This window comes from Oncorhynchus tshawytscha, linkage group LG04 (assembly GCF_018296145.1).
Source record: "Oncorhynchus tshawytscha isolate Ot180627B linkage group LG04, Otsh_v2.0, whole genome shotgun sequence".
Classification (NCBI taxonomy): Eukaryota; Metazoa; Chordata; class Actinopteri; order Salmoniformes; family Salmonidae; genus Oncorhynchus; species Oncorhynchus tshawytscha.
The window spans coordinates 53,908,313-53,930,205 of NC_056432.1; the positions used below are offsets into that span (position 1 = coordinate 53,908,313).

Consider the following 21,893-nt stretch of genomic DNA (forward strand, 5'->3'; position numbering starts at 1 on the left):
AGAGGCCCGTAATTTTCATCATAGGTACACTTCAACTATGACCGACAAAATGAGAAGGAAAAAAAAACAGAAAATCACATTGTAGGATTTTTAATGAAATTATTTGCAAATTATGGTGGAAAAGAAGTATTTGGTCACCTACAAACAAGTAAGATTTCTGGCTCTCACAGACCTGTAACTTCTTCTTTAAGAGGCTCCTCTGTCCTCTACTCGTTACCTGTATTAATGGCACCTATTTGAACTTGTTATCAGTATAAAAGACACCTGTCCACAACCTCAAACAGTCACACTCCAAACTCCACTATGGCCAAGACCAAAGAGCTGTCAAATGACACCAGAAACAAAATTGTAGACCTGCACCAGGCTGGGAAGACTGAATCTGCAATAGGTAAGCAGCTTGGTTTGAAGAAATCAACTGTGGGAGCAATTATTAGGAAATGGAAGACATACAAGCCCACTGATAATCTCCCTCGATCTGGGGCTCCACGCAAGATCTCACCCCGTGGGGTCAAAATGATCACAAGAACGGTGAGCAAAAATCCCAGAACCACACGGGGGGACCTAGTGAATGACCTGCAGAGAGCTGGGGCCAAAGTAACAAAGCCTACCATCAGTAACACACTACGCCGCCAGAGACTCAAATCCTGCAGTGCCAGACGTGTCCCCCTGCTTAAGCCAGTACATGTCCAGGCCCGTCTGAAGTTTGCTAGAGAGCATTTGGATGATCCAGAAGAAGATTGGGAGAATGTCATATGGTCAGATGAAACCAAAATATAACTTTTTGGTAAAAACTAAACTCGTCGTGTTTGGAGGACAACGAATGCTGAGTTGCATCCAAAGAACACCATACCTACTGTGAAGCATGGGGGTGGAAACATCATGCTTTGGGACTGTTTTTCTGCAAAGGGACCAGGACGACTGTTCCGTGTAAAGGAAAGAATGAACGGGGCCATGTATCGTGAGATTTTGAGTGAAAACCTCCTTCCATCAGCAAGGGCATTGAAGATGAAACGTGGCTGGGTCTTTCAGCATGACAATGATCCCAAACACACCGCCTGGGCAACGAAGGAGTGGCTTCGTAAGAAGCATTTCAAGGTCCTGGAGTGGCCTAGCCAGTCTCCAGATCTCAACCCCATAGAAAATCTTTGGAGAGAGTTGAAAGTCCGTGTTGCACAGCAACAGCTCCTAAAAATCACTGCTCTAGAGGAGATCTGCATGGAGGAATGGGCCAAAATACCAGCAACAGTGTGTGAAAACCTTGTGAAGACTTACAGAAAACGTTTGACCTCTGTCATTGCCAACAAAGGGTATATAACAATGTATTGAGATAAACTTTTGTTATTGACCAAATACTTATTTTCCACCATAATTTCCAAATAAATTCATTAAAAATCCTAGAATGTGATTTTCTCAATTTTTTTTCTTCTCATTTTGTCTGTCATAGTTGAAGTGTACCTATGATGAAAATTACAGGCCTCTCATCTTTTTAAGTGGGAGAACTTGCACAATTGGTGGCTGACTAAATACTTTTTTTGCCCCACTGTATATAGGCTTGGCATAACAAAGGGATGGAATACTTTTTTTCATTTCTTATGATTTTATAAAAAAAATAAAAAAACAGGATCCCACTTTGACATTATGGGGTAGTGTGTGTAGGCCAGTGACAAAATATCTATATTTAATCCATTTTAAATTCAGGCTGTAACAACAAAATATGGAAAAAGTAAAGGAGTATGAATACTTTCTGAAGGTACTGTATTCTCTCTGAGACTGGTCAGTGAGAAACTAAATAGTAAGTATTTTCTTCGATTTTTTTCATTCTTATTCTGCGGCAGGTAGCCTAGTGGACTAGTTGGAGCATTGGACTAGTAACCGAAAGGTTGCAAGATCGAATCCCCGAACTAACAAGGTAAAAATCTGTTGTTCTGTCCCTGAACAAGCCGTTAACCCACTGTTCCAAGGCCGTCATTGAAAATAAGAATTTGTTCTTAACTGACTTGCCTAGTTAAAAAGGTTTAAAAAATATATAATAATACAAGGAGAAAAAATTATAACAGTACAAGGAGGGGTCTGTCACACCTGTTTGAAAATTCAGCCAACAGGAGTCATCTCCCCTCACTTAATCATTGAATTACTCCATAGCATTCCACAACATCTTTGTGTCTTTCTTTCAAAATGGCATCTAAAAGCCTGTTGACAAATCATGATGCAATAAAAGGAAATACAGCACTCAGAGGCTAAATCTAAGGCCTCATACACAACCCTTTTTTCAAACGACACTGTAGGCTATTGTTATAATTTATAATGTTATCATCATTACCGTTATAAATGTGGACATCACAGTTACAGGAACAAAGCATTTATTAAAACAACATAAGCACAAGTGTGTACAATCCAAATTAGTGTGACACATATGGAAACTGTCCAACTTCACCTATGTTGCTGGCTAGTTACCTCCCAAATAACAACAGGCACCACACCTCTGCAACTAGTAACCACAAGACCTCATGGCAAAAACAAACAAAAAAATACTGATTAAATCAACAGTAAGTCAATAAGTTTAACTTAAGTGATAGTGGAAAATGTCAAATGAAAAAAAGAGTGCATTCAAGTGTGTGGTCTGCGGCCAATTAGTTTTTGTTGTTTGTATCCCAGTCTTATTGTGCAACATAATGCAGGTACGTGAACTATAAGGCTGGGATATAAGCGACCCAGAAGAATTGGCCGCAGAACGCACACTAAAGCAAAAAAAAAATACAAAGAACGAATACATACAGAGAAATTATATTGATAACAGGATTTTGTAATAATAAAGTTGGTATGTAAAGAAAGGAGACCCCCCCCCACAGAAACCATGTTTTCCACCTCTTCCCACCCCGCATAGCAACACAGGTTGGTTGGCAGTACCGTGAATGTGTACCTAATAAACTGGCCACTGAGTGTATATTTTGTTTGTATGTATGTGTTAGGCTTTACCTGAGATTATTCTTTACAGAGTCAAGTATATTTATCCAGACCTCAATTGTTGCTTGACTAGCACCATTCATTCTCACCGTCGATAATTCTAATGTTACAACTTCTAACTGTATTCACTGGCGATTTCAGAGTTGGCTATTTGTCATTTAAGAGCCAACATCTTTTTTTGCGGCAGTGTTGCCTGCCAGCAATAATTGTCTCTGATTGAGTGATTCAAGGAGCTGTCATCGTTAAGTAACACAGAAGATGCAACACATTTAAAGTGTACATTCATGCACGTCGTCCCAGAAGCATTTAACTGCACGGCACTACTACATCATATGAAGGAATGTGCCTACCTGATTTAGGGGACACAGTGAACAGTTGGGGCAAATTTCATCATAAAACTTTTCATGGTGTTAAATACAGTCTGAACAAATGTTAAATGTATAAATTGATGGTTCGGATTACGGGACACCAAGGTAATATTTTCCATATTCTGTTCCAGTTAAAGGGTTGTTCAGATTCCCTTAGATCTGTGAACCATACTTTTTGAATGACTAGCTCAGAATATGAGGGTACGGATTCCACATTTGGACCAATGTAAAGCATCATTATGAAATAATGGAGTATGTGCGTGCCATTTTGATTCCCAGTTACAAGCATTTGAATGAACTCATGACTCAATTATATATGCACCAAAATGACAATCTGTTTGTCTTCAGTGCCTTGTGAAAGCCTAACACTAAGATCGTATTTTATAACTAAGCAACACATTTTGGCAATAGAATAAGCTTTCAAATGATGCCCACCGGACCCAGATTGAACATTTTTGGATTGCATAAACAACAAGTTATTTTGTGATGGGCTGGGCTCCAAACAAACTACAAGTGTGCATGCTTCAGTTCCTCAATCGCAAACCTAGGAGAGCTTAATTGTTTGTTATTGTTGTACCTACCCCAACATTTCAATGAATATTCTTAATTTGTTACTGAATGTATCCAGATTACTTTCAGATTTCATTACTGGCAAATGCTGTGAAAAGTACAGTAAATGTAAAATGCACATCCAATTAAAAATGTAATGTTTGGATTCAGGTGAACTGTTGTGTCCTCACCTTTGGTCTGACAATGTCCCCATAATCTCCAAAGTGTTCTCATACATTTGCTTTTTATATTTCTTCTGTTAGAAACATTTCAATTCGGCCATAAGAAGGCTACGATGGCAATCATGTTTAGAACCTCTTGTGCTTTTTCTGCCCATGTGATGAAAATGAATCTCTGGCCATGACTTAAATAGCCTACTTGCCCTGCATCAAGGCATTGAAATAGCCATATTGTTTCAGCGATCCAACAGGCTACTACTACTACAGCTCTCTGAATACTATTTTAAGCCAGCTGAGACCATTGCTTAAAAGGACTTTATGGGGATGTAGTCTACCTCTAAGCAGTAGATTCTAATCAGAGAGAAGGGGGACTGAGAATGCCTAGCCTGATGACTTACCCTGGGTTTGCTTGTCACGTAGTTAATGGTTCTTCCCCCTTTATCCTGTTAACAAATAGATACATATAATGACCAAATCTGTGCGATTGACATTTATCAGCCACTGATTCGCACTTTCGCATTTTAAGCAATAAGACAAGAGTCAGGACTGATGATCTGCTTCCGAGATCTAAACCTGCTAACATAAATTGTCAAGTTCTCCAGTTTGGAGGACTCCGTGGTTCCATGACAACTCAACTGCATTGAAAAACTAAAACAAGCCATCTTCAACTTGTCATGCATACCACCCCCATCCAGTGTAGCACATTACCAGTGCTATAGGTCAGATTGTAATGCACCAGTGACATGACTGAATTATTTGTATGCAATCAGTTTCTATAAATGTGTCAATACTTCAAACATTGCTTATGCTCATCTTGTATGCATAATGAAAAATGTATGTCATGTGAGGTTATGACCACTGGTCTGTTCAACTAAACGCCATCTCATAAAATTAGTCATTACTCCAAACGAACTTGTAGAGAACCAGTTATCATACATCAGCAATTCTCTAGACACATAAGTTGCATTTGACAGCTACATTCTTATGTATGAAAACGCTAGATTTGAAAATAGGTTACATTGAATATGAATACAGCGAACTGTAGGCATGTGACTTGCCGGTGCACTGCAGAGAGATCCATCGAAGTCACACTTATGAAGACACCAGTCAGAGTAATTTTTGTTTTGTCGTGATATCTAACCACAATTACTGTATACTGGCAACTTAAATAGTTGCCCTTGAAGAACACAAGCCTCAACCACTGTTTTTGAACTGCCACTGTTGCAGCTCACTCATATGTGGCCTGAGAACAGACGTTCGAGGGAAGTAGACTGACCTCAACCCTCATTTAGTTAGTTTACGGACGTTACTAGCTAACTATTCTATTGATTGATGCAAGGGTTGTAAAAATTGGAAATGTTCAACAGATCTCGTCTCAATTCAACATTTAGAATTTTTTTGTTCAAACGTTAGGCGAGTAGAAATAGATGCTTTGCGTGTTTGTTTCTAGTGTATTGAGCATCAAATCCAATATATTAGCAGATTTGGCAGCTAACAGTAACTGTTCTATGAAACAGAAAGTGTTGTTGCTAGCTAGTCAACTCGTAGTGTGTGGCTAACAGTTATCTGTTTAGAACCAGGCTCGGTGGTACTAGTAACGTTAGCTTGTTGATGAGCACACCTACTGGCTATTTCAGTCTTCTGTTAGCTAAATGCAAACATTATCAAAAGAAGAATCATGCGTATTTGGGAACATTAGCTAGCAGTTATGTGTTTGTTGTTATAAGAATGGTTCCATTTAGCAAACAGGTAGCTAGTTTTCTGGAAAGCAGTTTAATGACGCATGTTGTTTGTGACCCTCTTTGCTGAGCCAGCTGACTGATCCATAAACAAGCCGAATGTGCGCCGCTATCTAGCGTCGGATAACACATTTATTTGATAGCTAGATAAATTAGCTGGCGAATAATTTTACTTTTACCCTACTTACCTGTGTGATGTCTTAACTTTAAATGCGACTACCTACGTGTTTAGCCAACACAGTGTGTTATCACTGTACTAAGTGTATGTTTGGTGGTTTATTAATTGTTTCGATTATTTTCTTGTCCAGCTCACTTTTAGACTTGTACTTCTATCTTGCAAAATGGCGGTCTTTCCTGCATTTACCATCAAACTCTCGGAAACAGGGGATTGGGGGTGTGACCGTCGGGGATGTTTTTTTAATTGAAGTGAATGTTGGACCAAACAACGTTAGCTAAATATTTTTTTAAGCTTTTTCTAAATGTGCGTTATATTAAACCATTTTTCTTGAGTTTTCGGGGCGCCTTTAGACCCATTGTGTCATTTAGAATAACAAGTGTCCCCTCTGTCAAAACATGGTAAGTTCTATATCCTTTCTCATGGGAGGATGTTATGTAGTCATTCTGTTATTTTATAGCTCGATGGTCACCTGCAAAGTTATTGCGTTGCCATTCAATATATATATCAGTGCATTTTGATGTAAGCTGCCTCTTCATCAGGTGCAAGGGAAAAACTATATTTTGGGCAGCATGTGAAACGAATTCTGAGAAGTCTGTTGTAAAACACCGTCTGAAACAAGCATTACACATATGGTCATGTTTTTCAGCTGCTAGTTCTCAGGTTTTGACAGCTGGCTGATCCTGCCCCTGTATCTGCTTTTAGAGAAGTTGATGGTGTGTATGACATCCCTCCAAGGCCCAGGAATCTCCGATTCAAACTAGACAGCTCTGCAATCGTTATGTCGAAATACGTGTGCTACTCACCAGATATGGAGTTTCGCTGAGAAACTGTCTTAATTTAGTCCCATTGAGGCCGATATTCAAATGAAGGTTTAAATATAAATGTACACGCAATCGAAAGAATGCCTATTCACTCACATCCCAATGATCCCGGATAGCACTAAACTTATTGCCATGCACAGGTCGGAAGTCTACAAAAGCTCAATACATTGTAGGTGCCGAATAGTGGGGTTTTTCCCCTGATGCATGTAAGACATTTTTTAAATCATTTTTTGGGGGTACATACCGGCCGTCACGGGAGTGAATGAAGACAGATGCTCATTGAAACCCCACATTTGGTGAATACCGAACGTATTTTTACATAACGCTTGCATATCTGTCTAGAATTTGAATCGGAGCTTCGTGTTAGAGACGAGACACTCATCCTGACTTCTCTAAAGCACAGATACTGGGTATGTGTTTCAAGTTTTATTAGAGGATATGCATACGTCGTCCAACGAAATGCTTACTTACAGGTTCCTTCTCAACAATACAAAATAGTAAAAAAATAAGAGTACGAACAAAGTAAATGGCAGAATATAATAAACATTTTAGCATAAGTATAATACAGGAAGGCACAATTTATAGTACAATATTTACACGTGTATTGGGGACAACGGTATAATAAGAGTCTGGTAGCAGCAGTTGTGATATGTGCTAACGTGCGGGGAATCAGAGCAGGTGGTCAGTCCAGTTCACGTGTTCAGCAGTCCGATGGCTTGTAGATAGATATAAATTCTCGAAACGATCCTATGGCAAATATATGAACGTATTTGGTTATTTTTAATCAACCTAATAATTTACTTTGTGTAATAAGTCCTCCGGGCCACAAGGCGAAGTAGCCTGTTAGGTTGAATAGTACCTCTAGAACAACACGTTTTCGTCCCATTCATTTAGATCTTGTTGGTTTGTGGTGGGCCATGCATGTATGTCGGAGTTGGCTTTAACATTCGAGGTGCTGACTACGCTGTGGTGTGATCATGTCTGGGGCGTTAGCAAGGGTACTGTTTTATCCCACATTAGCGTACAATGTTGTCATGGAAAAAGTATCCTCAAGACGGTGGTTCAATCGCGTGGATCAGACTGTCATTCTAGGAGCCCTGCCTTTCAAATCAATGACTAAGGAGGTAACGTTAGCTAGCTAATTATTTTTGGTTTTGTGAACTGGTCCAGTCTTCTACTTGTAGCTGGCATGCACGAGCTACTGATTTTCTAATGGGAAAAAGCATTGCCATCAACATTATTTTCTACTTCCAGCTGGTGCAGACAGAAAATGTCAGGGGGGTAATAACCATGAACGAGGAATATGAAACAAAGTACTTCTGCAACTCAGCTGAGGTGAGCTGATGATTTACTTCCTATGAAATTCAATGGCCGTCCTCTTGGAGAGAGGTGTGGAATATTATTTCAGTCCTGCTCCATAATCTACCTATTTGGCTGCTCATCATCAGGACCTTGATAAACTGATTCAGGTGTGGTAGAGCAGTTAGAACAAAAGCCTGTCTAGGCGGGATGGCCCTTCTCTATCCATTGGTACTAGAGGTCGACAGATTATGATTTTTCAACGTCGATACCGATTATTGGAGGACCAAAAAAAAACGTTTTATTTTAATTTATTTATAATAATGACAATTACAACAATACTGAATATACACTTATTTTAACTTAACATCATACATCAATAAAATGAATTTAGCCTCAAATAAATAATGAAACATGTTCAATTTGGTTTAAATAATGCAAAAACAAAGTGTTGGAGAAGAAAGTAAAAGTGCAATGTGTATCATGTAAGAAAGCTAACGTTTAAGTTCCTTGCTCAGAACATGAGAACATATGAAAGCTGGTGGTTCCTTCAATATTCCCAGGTAAGAAGTTTTAGGTTGTAGTTATTATAGGACAATTTCTCTCTATACCATTTGTATTTCATATACCTTTGACTATTGGATGTTCTTATAGGCACTTAAGTATTGCCAGTGTAATAGTATAGCTTCCGTCCCTCTCCTCGCTCCTACCTGGGCTCGAACCAGTAACACATCGACAACAGCCACCCTCGAAGCAGCGTTTCCCATCGCTCCACAAAATCCGCAGCCCTTGCAGAGCAAGGGGAACAACTACTCCAAGTCTCAGAGCGAGTGACGTTTGAAACGCTATCAGCGCACACCCCGCTAACTAGCTAGCCATTTCACATCGGTTACACCAGCCTAATCTCGGGAGTTGATAGGCTTGAAGTCATAAACAGCTGCTGTTATACGCACGAAAGTGCTGTTTGAATGAATGCTTATGAGCCTGCTGCTGCCTACCATCGCTCAGTCAGACTGCTCTATCAAATCATAGACTTAGTTATAACATGATAACACAGAGAAATACGAGCCTTAGGTCATTAATATGGCCGAATCCGGAAATTATAATCTCAAACAAGACGTTTATTCTTTCAGTTAAATACGGAACCGTTCCGTATTGTATCTAACGGGTGGCATCCATAAGTCTAAATATTCCTGTTACATTGCACAACCTTCAATGTTATGTCATAATTATGTAAAAGTCTGGCAAATTAGGCAGCCCAAACTGTTGCATATACACTGACTCTGCGTGCAATGAACGCAAGAGAAGTGACACAATTTCACCTGGTTAATATTGTCTGCTAACCTGGATTTCTTTTAGCTAAATATGCAGATTTAAAATACTTCTGCGTATTGATTTTAAGAAAGGCATTGATGTTTATGGTTTGGTACACATTGGAGCAACAATACGCACCGCATCGATTATATGCAACGCAGGACACGCTAGATAAACGAGTAATATCATCAACCATATGTATTTAACTAGTGATTATCATTGATTGATTTTTTTTTATAAGAAGTTTAATGCTAGCTAGCAACTTACCTTGGCTTCGTACTGCATTTGCGTAACAGGCAGTCTCCTCGTGGAGTGCAATGTAATCAGGTGGTTAGAGCATTGGACTAGTTAACTGTAAGGTTGCAAGATTCAATCCCCTGAGCTGACAAGGTAAAAATCTGTTGTTCTGCCCCTGAATGAGGCAGTTAACCCACCATTCCAAGGCCGTCATTGAAAATAAGAATGTGTTCTTAACTGACTTACCTAGTTAAATAAAGATTAAAGAAAGAAAGAAAAAAATCGGTGTACAAAAATACCGATTTCTAATTGTTATGTAAACTTGAAATCGGCCCTAATTAATCGGCCATTCCGATTAATCGGCCGACCTCTAATTGGTACAGTAGTTTAATTGCCACAAATAGATACAGAACCTCGAATTTAAAAAGTAGCTTTGTGGTGCTCTTGTACGCAAGGTCCGGGGAATGCCCTGTATGTCAAATATTGCTTGTTGTGAGTTTTATAATAGCAAATGTGAATTTGTATTAGAAACGGCTTTGTTTGTTCTGAAACAGGAGTGGAAAGCCGAGGGGGTGGAGCAGCTGCGACTCAGCACAGTGGATCTGACCGGTGTGCCCAGTCTAGAGAACCTGCACAGAGGAGTGGAGTTTGCACTCAGTCACCGGGAAAAGGGCTCCAGTGTGTATGTCCACTGTAAGGCTGGACGCTGTCGCAGTGCTACACTAGCTGCTGCATACATCATAAGGGTGAGTCGAGGGCTTTGGCCAGCAAACGACAGTCTTTGCTATCCATCGATTGCCACTGCTGGCTATCCTGATCATCACTAGTACTGAATTAGTTGTATTTACCTAACTTGTACATCAGTTTGTTGGTCTGTTTACAGATACACTGCTGGAGTCCAGAGGAAGCGTGTCAGATGTTGGCCTCTGTCCGACCACATGTAATAATTCGTTCATCACAGCTGGAGATGCTTCGGCGGTACCATCAGCAAGTCTGTGGCGGAGGTTCCATTTAAGAGTGAGGCTGCCAGCATACTTATTGCACTTATACAGAAACTGTAAATTTAGCGTTGTCAAGATGAACAATATGCTGCTTGAAGGGATTTTTGACCTTGAGCTCATTCTTTTACATAGTTTTGTTACTCAACTGGATCAAGTGTATATTGTATAATTCTCAAATGTTGTATAATTCAAGTGTCATCACAGCTCATCAGAACATGGGGTATAATAAATTGCCATCCCAATCAAAGTACTGACAGGTGGGTGAAGGGGGTGTATTTAAAAGCATGTTTCTACGGATTTTTTTTCTTCCTTAATTAGGACATTTGATTACAATTTCTATGTTAAGAAAATTAGTGATATTTTCATTGGTACTAATTTCACTGATCGTTTGATAGTATTCTATATGGGTTGTAAAAACATATTGGAAAATAATTATCTTATTATAAAAGGATAGCTATTGAAACATAATCCAATGAAACATAACTGGAGTGAACACGGGGCCTAATTGTCTGGAAAGCCCAGGTTGAAATGAGCGTTTGAATCAGGAAAGGTTACTCTCACGACCTCTACAAACCATGTTGAATAAAGTGATATGCTAATGTACTTTAGCGGTTGTCTGTGCAGTTGGTCCTTTTGGCAGTAGGAATGTGAGACAATATCCACACGAAAGTATATAATTATGCAGAACAAAAATATAAAATGCAACTTTTAAAATATTGGTTCCATTTTTCATGAGCTGAAATGAAAGCCCAGAAATGTTCCATATGCACAAAGCTTATTTCTATAAAATTGTGTGCACAAATTGGTTTACATTCTTGTTTGTGAGCATTTCTCCTTTGCCAAGATAGTCCTTCCACCTGACAGGTGTGGCATATCAAGAAGCTGACTAAACTGTGTGATCATTACACAGGTGCACCTTGTGCTGAGGACCAAAGGCCACTCTGAAATGTGCAGTTGTCACAACACAATGCCACAGATGTCTCAAGTTAAGGGAGCATACAATTGGCATGCTGACTGCAGGAATGTCCATCAGAGCTGTTACAAGATAGAGAAATTACCATAAGCCGCCTCCAACATTTTAGAGAATTTGGCAGTACATCTAACTGGCCACAACTGCAGACCACACCAGCCCTGGATATCGGTCTCTTAACATTCCACAAGGAGTTGAATGAACCTGAACAGAGTGGCAACTAAGCTAGGCCAAGATACATTTTGGATTAAAAATAGTACAGCAAAAGATAGCTGATGAGATCTATCCAGTGTTAAATTACCTGTCTGAAATTCGCATTAAAAGTAAATGGTAAAACAAAGATCCATCAACAGTTGGTTCTACTTCATCACAGTTAGATGGGGTGGTGCAAAACCTTTTAACAAATATTTATGTAATTAAACCAAGATAGACCACTGCCTGTCATTTCCAATGTGAACAAATGACTCTTAGTGGGCAAGGAGAGCAGAGCCAAGCACGAGCTAGCGTTCTAGCACGCATCTGCATTTTTCCGTTAGGGAACGCCTACTCTAAAATGCCCGTATGCAATAACTCAATTCGCAATAACTCAATTGATCGTCTTCTTCTGTGGGTATTATGGCGGGCTACACCCAAAAAGGTGTACTGCCGCCACCAACTGGACGGTTTAAAACCAATTTTATTAATACATACGTAATAGTAAAACTAACGTAATCCAACCTAATAAATAGTTACATTGCCAAAACAAATCCAATTTTATTTGTCACATACACATGGTTAGCAGATGTTAATGCGAGTGTACTGAAATGCTTGTGCTTCTAGTTCCGACAATTGCAGTAATAACCAACAAGTAATCTAGCTTATAGACACAAGTGTAAGGGGATAAAGAATATGTACATAAAGATATATGAATGAGTGATGGTACAGAGCGGCATAGGCGAGATACAGTAGATGGTATTGAGTGCAGTATATACATATGAGATGAGTATGTAAACAAAGTGGCATAGTTAAAGTGGCTAGTGATACATGTATTACATAAAGATGCAGTAGATGATATAGAGTACAGTATATACATATACATATGAGATGAATAATGTAGGGTATGTAAACATATTAGGTAGCATTGTTTAAAGTGGCTAGTGATACATCATTTCCCATCAATTCCCATTATTAAAGTGGCTGGAGTTGAGTCAGTGTGTTGGCAGCAGCCACTCAATGTTAGTGGTGGCTGTTTAACAGTCTGATGGCCTTGAGATAGAAGCTGTTTTTCAGTCTCTCGGTCCCAGCTTTGATGCACCTGTACTGACCTCGCCTTCTGGATGATAGCGGGGTGAACAGGCAGTGGCTCGGGTGGTTGTTGTCCTTGATGATCTTTATGGCCTTCCTGTGACTTCGGGTGGTGTAGGTGTCCTGGAGGGCAGGTAGTTTGCCCCGGTGATGCGTTGTGCAGACCTCACTACCCTCTGGAGAGCCTTACGGTTGTGGGCGGAGCAGTTGCCGTACCAGGCGGTGATACAGCCCGACAGGATGCTCTCGATTGTGCATCTGTAGAAGTTTGTGAGTGCTTTTGGTGACAAGCCAAATTTCTTCAGCCTCCTGAGGTTGAAGAGGCGCTGCTGCGCCTTCTTCACGATGCTGTCTGTGTGGGTGGACCAATTCAGTTTGTCTGTGATGTGTACGCCGAGGAACTTAAAACTTACTACCCTCTCCACTACTGTTCCATCAATGTGGATAGGGGGTGTTCCCTCTGCTGTTTCCTGAAGTCCACAATCATCTCCTTAGTTTTGTTGACGTTGAGTGTGAGGTTATTTTCCTGACACCACACTTCGAGGGCCCTCACCTCCTCCCTGTAGGCCGTCTCGTCGTTGTTGGTAATCAAGCCTACCACTGTTGTGTCGTCCGCAAACTTGATGATTGAGTTGGAGGCGTGCGTGGCCACGCAGTCGTGGGTGAACAGGGAGTACAGGAGAGGGCTCAGAACGCACCCTTGTGGGGCCCCAGTGTTGAGGATCGGAAAAAACAGAAGAAGAAAATTGACAACGTTATTGAAAAAACATGGCGGCGTCATTAGTGCGTTTTGTTCGCGGAGGTTTTAGCAGGACTTTGAATCGTAAGTATATTTCGAGCATTAACTGTGCACTAACATGATGTCTTCATGTATAGTTAATGTGCGTGATAACACATTTATATTGTTAAGATCGCGCTATCTGTAGTCAGACATGTTCTCAAAACTCCCACTTCCTTTTAGTTCTCCATATCTCCCTTCTCAGCCTCTAGGACCTGAGAGGGTGGTACGGCTTGTGCCAATATTGCATGTAACTCTTTTGCTGACAAATCTTTCAGCCCCGGGAACTGCTTCGCCGCAATCACTATGATTTTTATCTTTCCGGGCCTTCTCTCCACCTTGGCAGTGCCATTAATTACCATAGCTATAAATGCCACACAGTCCACCTTCTTAACCTTTAAAATGTCAGGATCTGCTGGTGAAAGGCAACCCATGCATTCTGAAGTGTAGGCCTATCCACTACTCTTCTGGTGCACCATTGAAACCCTCAACCATTTGTCACAACTGCTGCATATGAAATGCTCTGTTTCATCCTTGAGTGGCATTCAGGAAGACATTGCTTCATGGTTCCCACTGCAATTGCAACGTCACATATTCATCACTTTTATAACACATATGATCCTTTCCACGACTTGCACATCTCGGCTTCTCCCTTCTGCAAACACTTGCTACACTCTGCAAAAATCACTGAAGCTGGATACTCCTATCTCCCTCACTAGCTTTAAGCACCAGCTGTCAGAGCAGCTCACAGATCACTGCACCTGTAAATAACCCATCCAACTACCTCATCCCCATACTGTTTTTTTTTATCTTGCTCCTTTGCACCCCATTATCTCTACTTGCACATTCATCTTCTATCACTCCAGTATTTAATTGGTATATTGTAATTACTTCGCCACCATGGCCTATTTATTGCCTTTACCTCCCTTATCTTACCTCATTTGCACACACTGTATAGACTTTTTCTACTGTATTATTGATTGTGTGTTTATTCCATGTGTAACTCTGTTGTATGTGTCGAACTGCTTTGCTTTATCTTGGCCAGGTTGCAGTTGTAAATGAGAACTTGTTCTCAACTAGCCTACCTGGTTAAATAAAGGTGAAATTAAGAAACATGACCAAAACCTTTACAATGATCACACTGCATTGGTCTTGGGATAAATGCTCTGACTCTGTAGTTTAATATACCATAACGGCAATCGAGTAGGAAGAGACTGCATATCAAAAGACAAAATAACAGACTTCACTTTTCACCACACGATTCACCCGACGTGCTTTAAATCACTCCAGGAATATGTTTAATCTCTTCAAAATGTACTTCCCACGAAACGCCAGATAAAACCTCCTTGAGAGGTGCCCTGTTCAGAAGAGACACACACGACATTTCAAATGTATTAAATCAGTTTGGATAACTCATGGTTTATTCAAAATCGGTACTCTGCTCAGCAGCTCCAAATTAACAACCCGTACTCCTAGATACGAAGGGTCATTATCACCACTGTAGGCTACTTTGGTCCGTTTTTCATTCTTTTGGACAATACTCAAATTCTCCTTGATTCTACCGCCATTTTATTCAGAATTTACTTCATCATCCGCTTCCGCTATCTTTCATTCGCCGTTTTGGTCCTATTTTCGAGTGGAAACGTCAAGCGGATGCCTTACATTTACATCCGGTGAAATATCTGTCTCGTTCTATCTGTGCGTTTAAACTACCCAGCGTCATAAAAAAAAACAGAAGAAGAAAATTGTCAACGTCATTGAAAAAACATGGCGGCGTCATTAGTGCGTTTTGTTCGCGGAGGTTTTAGCAGGACTTTGAATCGTAAGTATATTTCGAGCATTAACTGTGCACTAACATGCTGTCTTCATTTATAGTTAATGTGCGTGATAACGCATTTATATTGTTGTTAAGATCGCGCTATCTGTAGTCAGACATGTTCTCACTTGACCTTCCGTCAAATTGGCTAGCAAGTCAGTGGTTAGGTTCCAGGTCGGGATTTTAGTTGTCACACTGCGCATCTAGAGGCTTGCTAAACGCAAGTCAGATGTTGTTCATCTGTGCTGTACGACTTAAACAGTCGTCCTGGAACGCACATTGCCATGTCAATTTATAACTTGACTCTAACAGGCATGTATGCTTATAATACACTATATATACAAAGGTATGTGGACACACCTTCAAATTTGTAGATTTGGCTATTTCGGCCACACCGATGCAATCATCATAGGAAAACATTGACAGTAGGATGGCCTTATTGAAGAGCTCAGTGACTTTCAACGTGGCACTGTTGTCAGTTCATCAAATGTCTGCCCTGCTAGAGCTGCCCCTGTCAAATGGAAGTGCTGTTATTGTGAAGTGGAAACTTCTAGGAGCATCAACGGCTCAGCCGTGAAGTGGCAGGCCACACAAGCTCACATAACTGGAACACTGAGTGCTCTAGTGTGTAAATATTGTCTGTCCAACTGCCCTAGAGGCAATGTCAGCACAAGAACTGTTCGTCTGGAGCTTAATGAAATTGGTTTCCATGGCTGAGCAGCCACACACAAGCCTAAGGTCACCTTGCGCAATGCCAAACGTTGACTGGAGTGGTATAAAGCTCACCGCCATTGGACTCTGGAATAGTGGAAACGCGTTCTCTGGTGTGATGAATCACGCTTTACCATCTGGCAGTCCAACAGACAAATCTGGGTTTGGTGGATGCCAGGAGAACACTACCTACCTGAATGCATAGTGCCAACTGTAAAGTTTGGTGGAGGAGGAATAATTGTCTGGGGCTGTTTTTCATGGTTCAGGCTAGGCCCCTTAGTTCCAGTGAAGGGGAAATGTTAACGCTACAGCATACAATGACATTCTAGACGATTCGGTACTCCCAACTTTGTGACAACAGCTTTGGGAAGGTCCTTTCCTGTTTCAGCATGACAATGTCCCTGTGAACAAAGTGAGGTCCATAAATAAATGGTTTGTCGAGATCGGTGTGGAAGTACTTGACTGGCATTCTGCACAGTGCCCTGACCTCAACCCTATGGAACACCTTTGGGCTGAATTGGAACGCTGACTGCGAGCCAGTGCCTAATCGCCCAACATCAATGCCCGACCTCACTAATGCTCTTGTGGCAGAATGAAAGCAAGTCCCCACAGAAATGTTCCAACATCTTGTGGAAAGCCTTCCCAGAAGAGTGGAAGCTGTTATAGCAGAAAATGGGGGACCAATTTCACATTAATGCCTATTATTTTGGAATGAGATGTTCGACGAGCAGGTGTCCAGAAACTTTTGGTCATGCAGTGTATCTATTAGCTAGCTATATCCTTGTTATGACAGTGTTATGTAGCCATAACTGAGTCAAGTAATGTAAAAGTGTTAGTCGCTTAGCCGCTAGTTAACGAGCAGTCAACTAGCTCACATTGAGTACGTAATGTTATTTTATGTAATATGTTACAGTTGCCAATCGAAGCCCATGTCTCATGCAAGCGAGATCCGAGACTACTGAAACAAAACGTGAGTATACCAGTGTCTAGTAGAATTCACCCAGCCCGTGGCATTTGTCTTTATGGTGCACATTGTAGATAATCATCCTCAGTATGTTGACCCCGCAAAGTCCTAGTCCATCCCCAATGTAGTACAATTCTCTAACCATTTAGTTTTAAATGCAGTCAGTGATCTTTGCAACACTGAATACAATAGATGATTGAGTGCAACAATAATTGTATTGCCTCATCCTTTAAAAAATAAAAATAAATCCATTTCATGTGCCTTATCTCTGTGTAGCCACTGTTAGACCCAAGGATGCGGTCACCCATAACCAACTTGCAGCTTTTGGAGAATATGTGGCTGAAATGCTTCCTAAATATGTGCAGCAAGTCCAGGTAAGATAATGTAATTGCACCAACTGCTATAATGAATAGTCAGCTTTAACACAAAGACAGCCACACAATCATACAATGTTGAGCAACCCTTTAGGGAAACTGTACTGTAAATCCAAAATGCTTATGGTGCATCTCAAACATGGGGAACATACACATAAGGTTAGAAAGGAGCCCACACTTGGGAATTAAGCTGGCAACCGGAAGGTGTCTTGTATCAAATCCTAGATTTGAAATCCATTGTGCCCTTGAGCATGGCACTTAACACCCCACAACAACAAGTCCCCGGGCACCCAGTGTGGCAGCCCCCGCACCTCTACAAAACCTGTTTGTATGTGTATATTTCAGAGGGGTTGGGTTAAAAGCGGTTAATTTAGTTTGGACCTTGTGTACAATTGACCACTAAAGTCATTTTAATCTTGATTTACCTTCTTAAAAAGCTTGTCGTTTGGTATAGCTAATTGAATGTCATTTTGAAGCCATATGAGCTTCACAAGGATGCATGTTATATCTTCAGGTGACGTGTTACAATGAGTTGGAGGTGATGATCCATCCTGACGGGGTCATCCCTGTGTTGACCTTTCTGAGAGACCACAGCAACGCTCAGTTCCGAAACATGATTGACCTTACTGCAGTTGACATTCCCACCCGCCAGAATCGCTTTGAGGTACTATTCCGTCCAGACCCCAGGCTGTTCTTCCAATAGTATACCTCTCTCTTCATGACAGTGCTTTGTTATTTTTGTGGTTATGAACGTGTGTTCAGACACAAGCATAGAATTGAACCGGATTACTTTGATGAACCTTGATCTAATCAGAGGTGAAGTTTTTATGTCTAAGTCTGTTTTCTTTGGCGAATAGATTGTGTACAACCTGCTCTCCCTGCGCTACAACTCCCGGATCCGTTTGAAGACCTACACCGACGAGCTCACCCCAGTAGACTCCTCTGTGTCTGTCCACAACGCAGCCAACTGGTACGAGAGGGAGGTAAGTCTGACCGTTACATCGTAAGAATGCTTTACTTGAAGGATTCTAAGATTTCAATGTAACATTTTTGTGTTGGCAGCTCAGAATTTATATTTTGCCTGCCAAAATGCAAATTCTAATGAAAGGATAGGTTTGCCAAGCTAGAAGTCATTTACCAAAGTTACTGGTAATTAACAGGTAATCTATTGTGACTTTGGTCATTTATACATTTAAAAAAATATATATATTAATATAGGATACATTTTTTACATCTGTCTATGTTCTCCAAGATTTCCTAGTAGAGACACCATATGGTTCAAGAGAAAATATCCTAATTAATGAAAAAAAAGCATCTGATCAACAAAGGCATTATTTTCAATTAACTCAGCAACTTTTCCAATTATTTACTTTTTTCACAACTGCCACCAGTTTGGCGACAAAATATTAATAACAAAGACATATTGACATAGTAAAGTAAGTGTGTGTGGAGGGGGGATATAAAGGATAATTCATGCCACTTGTTCACAAACTATAGTTTTGGAAAGTCGGTTAGGATATCTACTTTGTGCATGACACAAGTCATTTTCCAACAATTGTTTACAGACAGATTATTTCACATATTATTCACTGTATCACAATTCCAGTGGGTCAGAAGTTTACATACACTAAGTTGACTATGCCTGAAAATTCCAGAAAATGATGTCCTGGCTTTAGAGGCTTCTGATAGGCTAATTGACATCATTGGAGTCATTTGGAGGTGTACCTGTGGATGTATTTCAAGGCCTACCTTCAAACTCAGTGCCTCTTTGGTTGACATCATGGGAAAATCAAAAGAAATCAGCCAACACCTCAGAATAGAAATTGTAGACCTCCACAAGTCCGGTTCATCCTTGAGCAATTTCCAGATGCCTGAAGGTACCTCGTTCATCTGTACAAACAATAGTACGCAAATATAAACACCATGGGACCACGCAGCCGTCACACCGCTCAGGAAGGAGATGCGTTCTGTCTCCTAGAGATGAACGTACTTTGGTGCGACATGTGCAAATCAATCCCAGAACAACAGCAAAGGATCTTGTGAAGATGCTGGAGGAAACAGGTACAAAAGTATCTATATCTGCAGTAAAAATGAGTCCTATATCGACATAACCTGAAAGGCCGCTCAGCAAGGAAGAAGCCACTGCTCCAAAACCGCCATAAGAAAGCCAGACTATGGTTTGCAACTGCACATGGGGACAAACATCATACTTTTTGGAGAAATGTCCTCTGGTCTGATGAAACAAAAATGTAACTGTTTGGCCATAATGATCATTGTTATGTTAGGAGTTAAAGGGGGAGGCTTGCCAGTCAAAGAACACCATCCCAAGCGTGAAGCACGGGGGTGGCAGCATCATGTTGTGGGGGTGCTTTGCAGAAGGAGGGACTGGTTCACTTCACAAAATATATGGCATCATGAGGGAGGGAATTATGTGGATATATTGAAGCAACATCTCAAGACATCAGTCAGGAAGTTAAAGCTCGGTCGCAAATAGGTCTTCCAACTGGACAATGACCCCAAGCATACTTCCAAAGTTGTGGCAAAATGGCTTAAGAATAACAAAGTCAAGGTATTGGAGTGGCCATCACAAAGCCCTGATCTCAATCCTATAGAACATTTGTGGGCAGAACTAAAAAATCGTGTGCAAGCAAGGAGGCATACAAACCTGACTGTTACACCAGCTGTCAGGAGGAAAGGGCCAACATTCACCCAACTTATTGTGGGAAGCTTGCGGAAGGCTACCCAAAATGTTTGACCCAAGTTAAACAATTTAAAGGCAATGCTACCAAAATACTAATTGAGTGTATGTAAACTTCTGACCCACTGGGAGTGGGTCAGAAGTGGTGATCCTAACTGACCTAAGACGGGGAATATTTACTAGGATTAAATGTCAGTAATTGTGAAACTGAGTTTAAATGTATTTAAACTTCCGACTTCAACTGTATATTAAACAAAAAATTATATTAATTAAATTGCTGGTTTATATTTAGGATAATGTTTTACAGCTTTATCATTCAATTTTTTTATTTAACTATGTTTTGATTATTTTATGTGTTTTACATGTTATAAGGCCACACAGAGCCAGAGAACTACAGACGCCTGGATAATCTGAAGTACCCCAAAAGGCCATTAGAAGTCACAAAAATAAAAACTTGAATGTTACCAAAATTCTGGTAGTTTACTGGTAAACGTAGGTTTTTGGTAACACTCCCTTTCCAATACTATGAAAGTATATGTTTTGTGCTTGTGTTATTAGGTGTGGGACATGTATGGAGTTTTCTTCGCCAACCACCCTGACCTGAGACGTATTCTGACAGATTATGGCTTTGAGGGGCATCCGTTTAGGAAGGACTTCCCACTGTCAGGATTTGTGGAGGTAAGGTCAGATAAGAATGCTGAGAAATGTCCTATGTCGTGCACATGCATTAAAGGCCAAATTATAACCTAATCCTATCCTAAGATCTGTACATGCGACTTCACAATACTAAAGTATTGTATCTACCACAAGAGGTTGGTGGCACCTTAATTTGGGAGGACGGGCTCGTGCTAATGGCTGAATGAGTGGAATGGTATCGAACGTATGGATTCCGTAGGTTTGATGCCATTTCCATTCGCTCCGTTCCAGCTATTATTATGAGACGTCCTCCCCTCATCAGCCTCCGCTGGTATCTACCATGTTGTTCATTCTGTCCATCTGGTACATCTCAGGTGCGTTATGATGATGAGGTGAAACGTGTGGTGGCAGAGCCTGTGGAGCTCTCACAGGAGTTTCGTAAGTTTGACCTGAACAGTCCGTGGGAGGTGTTCCCAGCCCACCGTGAGGCCAAGGCACCTGAGCTGCCAGCTGGGGATAAGCCAGCTGACAAGTAACCATCTACCCCAGAGATAAAATCCCCGTATTTAATATTTCCGTACTGTTGATGGACTCATGTCCCACTTGAGTCCACTCAAGTAGTTATGTAAATAAAAACAAAAGCTAAACTGTTTGTTTGTCTTGATATTTTTTTCATTAGTTGGATGTGCTGAATAGTGATTACATTTTGACGGTGTATGTTTAAACTATAGCACTAGTACAAGCAAATTCTATTGGTCACATACACGTGATGAGCAGATGTTATTGCGGGTGTAGCGAAATGCTTGTGCTTCTAGCTCCAACAGTGCAATAATATCTAAGAAATTACACACATACACACCTAAGTAGGAATAAATTAAGATATATATATATATATATATGGACGAGCGATGTTAGAGCAGAAGTGACTAAGATACAGTAGAATCATGGATGGAAACCCAGACCTTACCTGCCTTACCATAGCAAACCAAAAGAGGGCACTGTGTGCATGTTAA

General features: G+C 40.7%; 3 protein-coding genes across 29 annotated transcripts in view; 2 read left to right on the plus strand and 1 right to left on the minus strand.

Annotated features, from left to right (window-relative positions):
- The window catches only part of LOC112248999 (CUGBP Elav-like family member 1), a 58,155-nt gene extending 52,007 nt beyond the window's left edge, over positions 1-6,148 (minus strand). For 23 of the 26 annotated variants that reach the window (XM_024418540.2, XM_042320890.1, XM_024418530.2 and 20 more), the window contains exons 1-2: positions 5,988-6,140; positions 4,459-4,503 (exon numbers count right to left, since the gene is read on the minus strand). The gene's annotated coding sequence lies outside the window, so the exon portion shown is untranslated. Of the gene's footprint in view, positions 1-4,458; positions 4,504-5,118; positions 5,964-5,987 lie in introns of those variants that run through there. The other 3 variants (XM_024418528.2, XM_024418541.2, XM_042320886.1) reach the window with 3 other exon arrangements.
- Positions 6,149-7,637: 1,489 nt separating this feature from the next.
- ptpmt1 (protein tyrosine phosphatase mitochondrial 1) lies at positions 7,638-11,257 on the plus strand. Its single transcript, XM_024418551.2, has 4 exons — positions 7,638-7,922; positions 8,053-8,133; positions 10,203-10,394; positions 10,532-11,257. The coding sequence occupies exons 1-4, from the start codon at positions 7,776-7,778 to the stop codon at positions 10,661-10,663; spliced, it is 552 nt and encodes a 183-aa protein (XP_024274319.1). The 5' UTR covers positions 7,638-7,775; the 3' UTR covers positions 10,664-11,257.
- Positions 11,258-13,656: 2,399 nt separating this feature from the next.
- On the plus strand, positions 13,657-21,532 carry ndufs3 (NADH:ubiquinone oxidoreductase core subunit S3). 2 transcript variants are annotated; one of them, XM_024418553.1, is made up of 7 exons: positions 13,657-13,726; positions 17,122-17,178; positions 17,449-17,546; positions 18,061-18,210; positions 18,404-18,529; positions 20,803-20,922; positions 21,255-21,532. In XM_024418553.1, the coding sequence occupies exons 1-7, from the start codon at positions 13,672-13,674 to the stop codon at positions 21,414-21,416; spliced, it is 768 nt and encodes a 255-aa protein (XP_024274321.1). In that variant the 5' UTR covers positions 13,657-13,671; the 3' UTR covers positions 21,417-21,532. The 2 variants fall into 2 exon arrangements, with proteins under 2 accessions (XP_024274321.1, XP_024274320.1); XM_024418552.2 differs by lacking the exon at positions 13,657-13,726 and adding an exon at positions 15,348-15,503.
- Positions 21,533-21,893: the final 361 nt, after the last annotated feature.

Excerpts from the sequence above, each read along its gene's own strand:
- ptpmt1 (XM_024418551.2), top strand. The coding sequence starts at position 7,776 with ATGTCTGGGGCGTTAGCAAGGGTACTGTTTTATCCCACATTAGCGTAC. Across the intron at positions 7,923-8,052 it reads TCAAATCAATGACTAAGGAG|CTGGTGCAGACAGAAAATGT; the intron begins GTAACGTTAGCT and ends TTCTACTTCCAG. Across the intron at positions 8,134-10,202 it reads ACTTCTGCAACTCAGCTGAG|GAGTGGAAAGCCGAGGGGGT; the intron begins GTGAGCTGATGA and ends GTTCTGAAACAG.
- ndufs3 (XM_024418553.1), top strand. The coding sequence starts at position 13,672 with ATGGCGGCGTCATTAGTGCGTTTTGTTCGCGGAGGTTTTAGCAGGACT. Across the intron at positions 13,727-17,121 it reads TTTTAGCAGGACTTTGAATC|TTGCCAATCGAAGCCCATGT; the intron begins GTAAGTATATTT and ends AATATGTTACAG. Across the intron at positions 20,923-21,254 it reads CACTGTCAGGATTTGTGGAG|GTGCGTTATGATGATGAGGT; the intron begins GTAAGGTCAGAT and ends GGTACATCTCAG.